The sequence below is a fragment of the Eurypyga helias genome, unplaced genomic scaffold (genome assembly GCF_000690775.1).
Source record: "Eurypyga helias isolate BGI_N326 unplaced genomic scaffold, ASM69077v1 scaffold40259, whole genome shotgun sequence".
Classification (NCBI taxonomy): domain Eukaryota; kingdom Metazoa; phylum Chordata; class Aves; order Eurypygiformes; family Eurypygidae; genus Eurypyga; species Eurypyga helias.
The window spans coordinates 401-12,409 of NW_010274701.1; the positions used below are offsets into that span (position 1 = coordinate 401).

The 12,009-nt window shown below is 42.9% G+C and overlaps 1 protein-coding gene across 1 annotated transcript; it reads right to left on the bottom strand.

Moving 5' to 3' along the window:
• Positions 1-593: 593 nt before the first annotated feature.
• LOC104515780 (nucleolar RNA helicase 2-like) lies at positions 594-11,624 on the bottom strand (the record flags this gene model as incomplete). Its single annotated transcript, XM_010159883.1, has 13 exons — positions 594-791; positions 1,622-1,666; positions 2,862-2,996; positions 3,272-3,431; positions 3,622-3,695; positions 4,328-4,447; positions 5,324-5,485; positions 7,116-7,265; positions 7,728-7,873; positions 8,412-8,597; positions 9,418-9,535; positions 10,679-10,857; positions 11,549-11,624. Coding segments are annotated over 13 exons (1,749 nt in total), but the record flags the coding sequence as incomplete, so codon positions are not given.
• Positions 11,625-12,009: the final 385 nt, after the last annotated feature.

Sequence of the window (12,009 nt, forward strand, 5' to 3'; positions counted from 1 at the left end):
TGGCCTCCTCTGGACTCGCTCCAACCAGTCTATATCCTGATGTTGAGGGCTCCACAGCTGGACGCAGCACTCCAGGTGGGATCAGTCTATGCTACTCACCTTTGCCCTACACACGCACCTTGAAAACCTCCCCCTAACATAGGATCTGAACTTGTAAAATAGTATTTTATTTGTTTGGAAAATGTACAGGTTTGGAAAGTGTACTAGCAGTTAGGATCCGTGTATTTATCCAGTGAGCCAGGCTACAGTTCTGGTGTCCCTGCCCATGGCAGGAGGGGTGGGACTAGGTGATCTTTAAGGTCCCTTCCAACCCAAACCATTCTGTGATTCTATTCTATGATTCTATGAATTCAAGCACCATATTCCGGGGTAAAGATTTAGGTCTTACAGTAGAAATGGCAATACAAGAAAGAAAGGAAACAATAAACTTTATTTGATTGTGTTTTTTAAAGTGAACAGAATTTTAGTTATGACTAAAGTAGTACTGAGAAAAGAAAAATCTGAATTCTTCCAAGTGGTACAAACAACAAAGGAACAGAGGATTTATATAAAATACTGCAGTCCTATTAATTTCCACTTCAGGATTGTTGAAGTTAATGATCAAATGCTCTGTCAAAACTTCGCTTCTGGCCTCTGCTTCTGAACCGGTTTCTACCACTGCCACCACGCCGCCCTCTCCTGGAGCCCGAGAAGCTTCGGCCATCTCCTCCTCCTACTCGCTGTGATTCCACTAACTCGGGCAGCTCAGTCGCCACGCGCAGACGCCATTGTCGTGAATCTTCCCACTTTGCCTTTGAAACAAAGTCGGGCGCGTTAAGTGACATTCTAGGATCGCACACGCAGGGCGTTTCCTAATGACCAGCCCGGCTCAGCTGCAGAGGAAACACCCTGAGCTAACAGCGGGGATTCAGCTCGCCAACCCGCGTGGCTCAAGAGTTGACACCTCGGATACCCAGGAACAGGACTGAGATCCACCTCAGAGCTTTCCCCAGCAGCCGCACCAGTAACCTCTTCCCCCACCTTCCCATTATTAAGAATACCACTAATTATTACTGATCGCAAATCCACACCCTCCCCCCAGTTCCCCTCTAATCCAGAAGCAAAAATGGGGTTAGGAGTGAAGGAATGCCCGGGCCCTGAGGGTATGGAGAGGCACTAAGGGAGAAATACCTGAAGGAAAGACTACGGAATTTTTAAAAGATTAGGAAATTAAGGACAGCCTAGGGAATTTTGGCATGGGAATATTAATTCTGCCAAGCAAAAACCTAGAATTCACTTCTCTGTGGAGAGAATTCCGGGTCAAGAGAAGGGTCGGAATGGAAAAAAGGGGATTTTACAGCATAAGGAGACTCGTTGCCTACAAAGGTTAATCCATCAGCAGTAACGAGGGGTGGACTGTTCACACCACCACTCTTCTCAGTGCACAAGTCCCCAGCTATTTTGGAGACAGATACTATAGGAAAGGAACACTGTATGCTTGTTCTGTTCTCCCAATTCCTTCAGAAGTCATCCCTTTTGCCACCAGAAAAGGCAGAATATGGCTACGTAATGTTTTCTGCCTAAGCTAGGCCAGCCAATTTTACCTACAGTCTGCTGTAACCAGCAATGTCAACGGACATACCTCTATTTCCTTTTGGTCTGCTGCAGGAACATCAAAGCACACACCCTAAAAAGAGAGAATCATTTTAATAGACACAAGTCTAGCCTTTAATTGACTGAAATAAAGAAAAAAGACTGGAAATCTGTGTGCTAGAACAAACGGTTTTACATTTCGAAGTGGTTTTTTTTAAAGACACTTCAAAATCTTTGAACTCTGAGTCGCACCAGTATCTCTCCAAACACCAATACTTGTACTTCCTTACTCTTTTCCCCAGACACACATGTTTTTCTCTCCTCTGCATAGCCAGTACTTCCAATTCACATTTTCTGGCTCTTTAACAATGAGCTTATAACCCTCTCCATCCTCCACTGTGGTCTGTTGCCTTCTGCCTTACTCATTTCGTACATTCTTTCCAGTCAGGAGCTTTAATCTACACTAAGAAATGTATACATCCAGTAAGCTGAATATTGAGGTTCAGAATGAAAATCTAAAGTTAAACCACTTGAGTCATGAAGTACCTTCAACACGGGGGTGTGTGGCCATGAAGGTGTGCGAAAGCACCAGAAAAATAAATCAGCAGAATACGGGATAAGAGAATGGCATGTGCTGACAGCCCGTAAATAAAGTCATCAAGCTCATGGCATCTCTCTGTACGGTTTTACTCATCCGGGTATGTTGAGAAGCAGGAAATACACCCGGAAAAACACAAAGATGGGGCAAATCAGCAGCAATGCCTCACAGAAGCAGAACATAAGCATTCCTTGTCCTCTGTGTCACCACAAATAATCCCGGAAATGTGAAAATGCCTACACATCCTGAGACAAGAAGAGTGAGGGGAATGGCTTTTGTTTAAAATGACTGTTTCTGGGCGAGCTTCGCTGCAGTTGTTAAACACACAGCCCAGAACGCACCCTTTCAGATAACAGGAACAGGGACACGCGCTCTCAGAACTGACCGCCCTAGGGAATCCTGCTCTGCGTTTCGTCATTTGGGCACAGTAAACGCGGTTCATGCCACCTTGTGCCTGTTCTGCTAGCCCTAGAGCCATGCTCTACACTGCTCCGTAACACCCCCTCAGCATGCCAGTGCAGCAGAGCCCTAAGCCCCTGAGATGCCTCAGCTCAAATAACACAGGTTGAGGCCCATCCAGGCCAACAGAGCCTGGAATGGGGAAAGATGACCAAATATCCCCCCCTGACGATTGCTGAGAAAAGGCTACAAGCAGGAGAGCTCAGCAGCAAAGACACAAAAAATAGCTTACCATTTTTCCCCTGAGGAAACACATTCTGTTCACTTTCCTATCAACGCCATCACCCAACAGTTCTCGTAGTCTTCGCCAAGCATAGCTCATATTGTTTATTTCTTCAGCGCAGTGTAGTATCATGGTAACAAATCCCTAAGGAGTAAGAAATTGGGCACATTTACACACCTGTCAGACAAGAGAAGCCTGCTGATTTACAGTTTACAAACTAAGTTTTCAAGTGGATGCTGTTACGGGACGGTGTTGATAGCCGCTACGTTCTTGCTTTTACCTAAATCAGTACTTCCTAGGGGCTTAAAGACAGTTCCCGTAAACAAAATTGTAAGGAAACAAAGAATTCTCTATTTAACCACCACAGAGGCATGTTGCTTCGGCTGTTTTCAGATTCAAAACAAACGTTGAGCCCTTACCGCATCCGAGTTCAGCAAGGAGCGCTGTTCAATGGAAGTGGCACCTGAAATATGGGCTAGAGCTGCAGCCAGAGCATGAACTGGCCCTTTTTCTTGTATGAGAAACTGAGCTGATTCTTTGAAATACTCAATCGCAGTTTGAGGAACCGAATCCAGGCACCTAATAATTAAAGAAAGGGGGGAAAAAAAGAAGATACAGTGTTTATTAGGCTCTGAAATAGAAGGAAAACAGCAGTCCAAGACTTTAATCATGATCGGTTCAGAGGGACTGCAGCGGGCGATTCAAACAGCCCTCCTGAACTAGGAAGACAGGAGGATACAAGGGACAGGGCTTGAGTGACCGAACACACCTCATGGCATCTTTGCTGGAAGCCTTTATGATGTCTGTTGCTGTAGGGACACCGACGCGCTTGAATGTGATGCCCTGAAATTTGAAAAAAACATTGCTGAATGCTGCCGACCATAAACAATTCAGTTCTGAAGAAACAGCGACGGACTCCAATGAAACTAGCGTTTTTTCTTCTCATTTTCACCTTTTAACTCCCAACTTCTGCTACTGAAAATTACAAGGTTAAGCTTACAGGAGAATGGGTAAGACTTAAAAGCCTTTTGTGTACCAGGTCAGTTTAAGTAATCCGGTGACCTTAATCTAAAATAAGTAGAGGCCATTTTGGCATATTCCAGGGAAAAAAAAAGTCCTACAAATTCTAAATTACTGTTTTTAGTCTGGTTTACTTGGATTTACGTACAAATTACACAGCCTTTCTAACTCCAAGTCTTGGGGTTTCTGTGCCAAAGCCAAACCATCTCATCCAACCGAATATTTAACTGGTGGGAAAAACTATCCTATGGAACAGTGCAGAGAGTACAAAAAGGGGAGCAACAGCTCCCAGTAAAGCTACACGCACGCAAGTCACCCATCAGATGATAAGCCAGGGTGAACACTGAACTGAGCTCCTGCTCATTTCCCCAGGCCCAACCCCCGCAGGAAGGTCTCGGTGCTACCCTAACACCTTACGTCGGGGCGCTGGGGATGAGAAGAGAATGATACTTTACCGCTTTTTGTTCCACTTGTCTTAACTGATATTCTTCCTTCCGCTGATAAAAACAGATACAGATCCCAGTCCGCCCAGCTCGACCGGTGCGCCCGGAGCGATGGATATAGGACTCCACATCCTTCAAAATAAATGGACGTATGATTTATCTGGCTTACTGTAATTTAATCAACTGATGGCATTCACAGAACTTATTAGAAGCGATTACAATCAAAATACACAACAGGGGCAGCAGGGAATTAAGCTGAAGACATTGTTTCGCTGGAGTCAAACGAGTAAGCCTTTCCATAACCCCCTAAAATTCACAGCTTGAAAGCCAGAACCATAAGTATGGATCAACTACGTCTTGTTTTGGCATCACCACAGAGAATATGAGAAGACATTTGGAGTGTGTGTACCTCATCACAATCCCACTCACCCTCCTGCATATCGACCTCTGCATGATGATTGAGATATTAAGAGCAAATTCACTGAAAAGAGGTCTTACTTGTTTAAAACCCTCTTAACTTCAGCCAGTGTTCTCGCTCTTGGGCTCCTCTCCTCATATATGCCCCTACTTAGTGAATCCCTCTTGCAGGACAAAGAGCCTTTCTTCACTTATGAGGCCTGGAGCAACCTGGCCTAGTGGAAGGTGTCCCTGCCCATGGCAGGGGGGTTGGAACCGGATGAGCTTTAAGGTCCCTTCCAACCCAAACCATTCTGGGATTCTATGATTCCCACTGCGTCCAGACTTGCAACGTACTATGGCCTTGAAGGGAGGGTCTTTAAACAGCCTCAAGGGAAGGCATTTTAAGAACACCCATCTTCAAGCATACTGGGGACTGATGCACTCTGAAAAAATCCCCTAAGAAGCTGCTTCTGAATAGGCAGGCCATTCCTTACCCTTAAATGCAACGCTGATATATTCTGTGCGGCGGATAACATCACCAGATAGCATTTACTACTTAAAAACAAACGTGCAAGTTACTACAAGACACTCAGCACAACCAACTCCTACCTTTGGTGGCGAACACTGTACAACCAGGTCAACTTCGGGGATGTCTAAACCACGGGCAGCTACGTTGGTTGCAACCAGCACTTTAAATGTACCGTTCCTAAAACCTTTCAGTGTGATCTCTCTTTGCTTCTGAGGAATGTCACCATGCAGCGACTGGCAGTCCTGAAAAACAGTATCATTACAGGATTGTACCAAAAGCCAAGACAGTGCTCCATTTTATGGTCAGTTTTGGGTACAGTATCTTGGTATTTGACAGATACAGAAAAACTGAATTACCAGTGTATATTTAGGTGTCTTTACTCAGCCCTTCTTATTCATATACCTCAAAGACCTTTAACAGAGGTAGGAAGACCGAATCACAACACCTGCCTTACCTCCAGCTCTACCTACTGTCACCTATGATGACAACTCTGCCCTAACTTGCCATCCACACCACCTGTGCAAGCCTTGGCACTTTCAAAATGGTCATCAATTTTCTCAGGCCTTCTCATTTATAGACTTCTTTTTCCCAAAATGGTGTTGCTCCTTAATCCCCCTTAATACATTCGTTTCCCCCACTACCAATTAAGTGGTCCTAATAAACCCCGGTGAACTACAGCTTCCAAGACTTTATTTCCCAGCTCGCCTGGAGATGACTGCCATGTTCTCCACATCTACACAGAGAATGATCTGAAAACACCACTAACACGATGCCAGCGTTGACACAGAATCCAACAGTATTTTCTCTGACAGTTTTGGATTAAGGTCAGCTGGTAAATGGACCAGGCATATATTCTGTTAGCGAGTGTTAACAGGCTAAACCAGAAACACCTAAATAATTCCCTTCTCTTACCTGCCAAGATCAGAGTTCTGCACTGCCTATGCAAGATCTGCTATCACTAACACCAGCAGTAACACAGGATAAGGCTTCTCGCTCAGGTTTAGCTGTTAGCGAGGTCATCCAGGAGTGTGGGAGAAACACTACGGAACACGGCTGTGGCAGATGAAAAAGCTGCTCTTCTCCCTGGGCACATAATGCCATACTGCTTTCTAGACCCAACTTAAACCCATCTCCTCAATGAAAACACATACAGAAGAAGTAGTTGCTGTGATACCACCACCAAAACCAAGCATGCAGTGCCAGTGCCACTACACACCACCAACACTGCACCACGACACCAACGACTTATTTTCCACTAGTGCTAGAGTGTGCCGTACCACAAACCTGGGGAATACACCGAACCGCATTCACAAGGGATGGCAGACTGCATCCTTTCTGTGTATACATCTTTAAACTCTTCATAACAGCTAATAAACATCTTAATGAAAATTCAAACACAGCTTCTGTTACATTACAGCTCTAAGCCCTAACTTCACCCCCCCAGGAACAATAATTCACGTCAGCATCACAGCTCAGGAACTACTATTCCAGTACCATGACCTGTTATCCTAGTAGTTCTCCAAGTCGACCACCATTTTTTAATCCCAGGCACTCCTCTCTACGGAACAATTCATTCACAACTGCTTCATTTCACATCAATGAGAACTCTGCCTTTAGAGCAAAAATCCTTTATACCCAGAATCTGTCAGTGCAGCCTAGTCTTGAAGACTAAAATGCTGTCAACTTCCAACAAGTTGGGTTTATTTTTAAAGGTTCTTTTTGGTAGTTTTGAAACGACATGACCACCTGCAAAAGCCTGCCTTATCCACTTCAAAAGCCTCTCTTTAAACCTTACCCAGCATAGGTGTGGTATCAACACAGGGTTGACACATCCCTGGCAGGTTTTGTTACTTAATACAGATGATAAAATACCTGTTTGATTGAAGCATTCAGAGCCAGTTCATTTGCCTCCTTTTTGGTCTCACAAAAGATAATGGTCCGCCCATGGCTGCCACTGTAGACCTGAATGACGTCTCCGATAACTGCAGCTCTCTGAGACCAGTGACACTCTATTGCCAAATGCTATGGAAAAGAATTCCAGTGTTTAGCTTACATAAAAACACAACATTCTTTTTTAATACATCTGAAACTGTAATATACAGAAATACTAAAGAGTTACACAGCTTCCTGATGGGCAAAATATGCTAACTCATGTTCCTGGAACAGGCAAAATCCATAAGGCTCTTAGGTCCACCACAATTAGCCTAATATTAAGCAAATTAATTACAGTAAGAGGGGAAGAAAAAAAAAAAGATGAGAGTCTACAAATCACTTTTTTAAAGCAAGTAGAAAAAAAAACCTGCAGGAGATGTCACACCATTTCACTAGAGGACAGTCAGGGGTGCCAGATTTTACCACAGTTCTATCAACAACAGTCTTAAGTCAGATATGTCAGATAATGTACCTTAGGGTGGGATGACTATTTGTAGCACAAAGGAAAAGGGAAGAGGCCGGAAAACGTTTCACATTAGACAGATTACTCACGTCGACTGTTGTGGCGGCCTTTTGAGTTCTTTTTCCAATAAGGTCAATCTGTTCATATCTAGACTTCATGTATTTCTTAGCCACATCATACACCCAGTGTGGGCAAGTTGCAGAGAACAGAAGAGTCTGGGGATTGTCTTCGGAATCTTAAAACACAGAACAGTGTTTCACAACCTTCGTACGTTTCATCTTACAGATGTATACAAGTTGATTATACAAGTTACTAAAAATATGAGGTTTAGTATCAGTATTTAAAATAAAGGAGGCAATTCTGATTTTAAAATGTAGGCATTACTACTGCCTGGGGAAAAAATACTCCAGAAAGTCTCAATATTTTCAAGATTAGAAAGTTACTATGCCAAAAATCCAGTTTGTTTTCAAGTGGTGAAGAGGGTAAAAAGCTTCAAATTCCCTTTATCTGGAAGAAGTCCAAGTACAACTTATAGACAGGTGTCAAAGAAAGTTCTTTACAGATCCCTAGCTACTGGATTTTAAGCTTTCCCAGGGTCCTGTGAATGACTCCCACTTTCTCAACACTTCCCACGAGCTGTGTTTCCTACCTTCCGTAGCATTCAGTCATTTCTAGACAAAGCCACCTTGCAGTTTTCAGAAAAGTATACCTGAATTTTAGCAGACTAAATTATTACTCATATTTCCTACTAATTCTTTAAATATTGAGGTTACCTTTCTTGTATGCAACTCGTAAAATGTCTTCCACTTGCTCAGCAAATCCCATGTCCAGCATCTGGTCGACTTCATCAAGGACAACGTGCTTGACCTTGGTCAGGTCCAGCTTGCCACTCTGAAGATGGTCTTTGATGCGACCGGGTGTCCCAACCAAAATGTCAATGCCACTTCTCATGAGATCAACTGATAAATGGGACAGAGCAGAAGAGGAGTTAGCAGTGAACTAGGGAGCAGTCTCTAACGTAGCAACACATGACAGCTAAGTAATGATGAAACAGCCTCTTACACCACCTCTAAGTACTCTCCTTACAAATGTGAGACCGAATGATGAACGAGGGGAGAAAGCTCAGGAGACAAAACAAACCAACCAACCAACCCCAAAACTGGTCAGCTAGAAGTTCCACTGCTCTTCTGAAGGGAGAAAAGGTTTCCCACCCCCCTTCCTTCTCCCCATGACTTAAATAAAGTGGCAAAGAGCTTCTTTTAATATACTTTGGAAATAGCTATCCTTAAATTGTCTGCCTTCAATGGAAACTTAAAAAAACCTTTATTTATTTGACTATCCAAATTACTGAAATCACCTCCTTCTGGAGTTCTGCAGGAAAAAAAAATATCGCCACTACTATCTCAAGATACATTATGATAAAAGAGCTTGTGCTCATTCCTAAAACACTTGCCTTGTTTACAGCCATGAAGACAACAAATTAGGCTGTCACAATAAAGAAATTCTTCTCGACTTTAAAAATCATCCAGACAAATACTGTGTATACAGACAGTATAATCTCTAACTTTAAATTAAAGTGCCTGAGTAGACAAGGAACACCAAGAATATAATTTGAGAGCTACGGTTATTTCTCACCACAAGCAGATATATTTTGAGTTACTGATTTCCCCATGAATATTCTCCACTTCTTGAGTTAAAAGTGTGTGTTTGACAGGACCCAACACCATTTCTCAAGTAAGTCAGTCCATCAACATTTCAATGATTAGTGACATCACTTACTTTGTCCATTATATGGAGTTCCTCCATAAAAACAAGCTACTGTCAGCTGTCTTGTGATGTCCTTGAAATCTCTGGCAACCTGGTTTGCCAGCTCTCTGGTTGGACAAAGAACCAGCACCTAGACAGAAGACAAACATGTTCTCTCAGCATGGCTTCTGCCAAGAAACTATCAGACTGACCATTTACATAATTAAAAAAATCAAATGTTTTCAACAGTTATCTGAGCAAAGATTAGAGAAACACGCTGCTCAAGGCTCTTGTAACATCACTGATCTCCTCCAGCACACAGTCACGTAGGACAGGCTAACTTCTTTTTAAATGAGAGGGACAGGAGGTACTTAAATCTGGCATCAGTGGTTTGGCAAAAGGAACCTTAAAATCCTTATCCTATTACTTCTTTCAACACTGGAACACATGACAAAACAGAAAGTAGTAGTGCGCTGTGGTAGAGTGACGCCCAAGACCTTTTTTATTTTAAGACTTGTGACTCCCTCAAAGAAAGCTTTCCCTTCTCCACAAGCCTGTGCCAAATCCAGAGCCAGCGTTCTCAGTTACACAGCCAACGTGATGGGCAGATGCAAACAGAACAGCTGGACCTAGTTTTGGAATGTGTTTCAGGTAATCCATGAGGTGGGTAACAAGAAGAAATAAACAGACCAAAACAACATACCCACTGTTAACAGGATTATGATAAACTCTGGCCTATCTAGTTTCGGAGGTGCCGTCATTTATGGCATCCTAAGAACATACATGGTGTTCCCCAGCAGAATGCGGGCAGCTCCTGATGAATCTGCATTCTCTGGAGCAGAAGCTTCAATATCTGGTGGTGGTCCTAAGCAAAAACTACAGCTGTTTGTAAAACATCCCACTATTTACGTGTCTAAACAAACATGTTTAAGCAGAGAGGTTTTATCAATCAGAATAAGTCACTCATCTGTTATTACTCTGGGAGAAAAACAAGCATCCAGTAACTGCCAGACCTGAACCAAACTAAACAGGAGCACACCTGTAGTTTCAGTCTCCCTCTAAGCAGAAAAAGGAATTAACAAGTGGATAGAGCCACTGTGCTCTTTACTCTTGATCAGGGGGTATGAGGCAGCACAGGATGCAGGAAAAGCCCAATGAACCCCGCTTCCAAATCATTCTTAACAGGGTTAGCTAACCCCTGCATGAACCTGAAGAACTTTTCCAGTGGGTTAAAAATCTGGATCACGCGGACATAAGCAAAAGGAAAATCAGCATTCTAACTAAGCACAGTTACCTTTGGTGGACGGCCTCTTTTTCTTTCCTGTGAGTCTTTTTGAAGCTTTTCAATTAAGGGAATAGCAAAAGAGAAGGTTTTCCCTGTTCCAGTTCGTGCTTGAGCAATGACATCTTTGCCAGAAAATACTGACTTGAAGGTCTTCACTTGCACAGGAAACAGGTACGTCACCCCTCGAGCTGTGACAATTTCAACAGGTTTCGTTAATACAATCATTTTACAAGTGTTCTTGCATACTCTTCAGAGATAGTTATCCCACGCAGAACTTCCCTCGCCTCTAAAGTATGACAGGACTGCACCATCCCCTCCACTGATTTATTTAATCACAGAGGCCATCTGTAAAGTCTGCCCTGGGACTTTCTCTCCCAATTCATACCACCAGGCAGTGCTAGCAGGGACAGATGAAGTTACCAGCCTTAACAAAAGCCTGTAAGTACTGTGGCTTTATGTAATACTCCCAATTTACCTATGAAAATCTTCTCCTTTCAAACAAAACATATGTCAGAACCACTTCCTCTCTTAATTCATACTAAGTCATGAACAAACTAATGTCAAAGATACTTAATATAACTGGGTTTCCATTACTCACTATGAATTAACTTTTAATTTAAAAATTCTCACACAGAACTAATTTTTTTGAGCTTATGCCCTTTAAAATTACACCACAAAGGCTGAACTGGGCTCTACTGCAAACAGAAAAGTCTGTGTTGAAACGTGTATTTATATTTAATCAGTATGCCTCCATATGGCATCAGCGCTGGCACACGCGCGAGCAGAGCCCGTCTCAAAGCTCACGGATGGAGTATGTCAGGCATAACACGTGACAGAGATCATGCACTTTCTGTGCTCACATCATGCCAAGAAATTTACCTTGAAGAAGCTGAACAGTCTCTTTGGAAATCGGAAAATTGGAGAAAGCACCTTCTTTCTGTTCTTCGGTCATCTCCTGTTAGGTAAACAATAAATCAGAGATAACATTCCACATGGATATCACATGGGCATCAGGATATTCCAGGTAATGGCACACGCACTGCTGTCATACCCCAAGGGTCAAATTTTCAGTGACAATATCACAGCTGCAGCTAAAGAGCCTTCTTTGTTTTATGATTATATTTCAAAGTCAGACAAAAGTGATCTTGTAATTTAAGACTGTTTTCACACCCAGTACACAACCCTGTAAATGCCAAACACCCCAACTAGAACTGTGAGAGCTCAACAGAATGTTGGAATTTTAATTATTACCTGTGGCCTAACACGCTGTTGGAATATGCAAGAATCTGGCTCAATATCTAGCCTACTTCCTACATCCCAATTAATACAGCACAGTGATT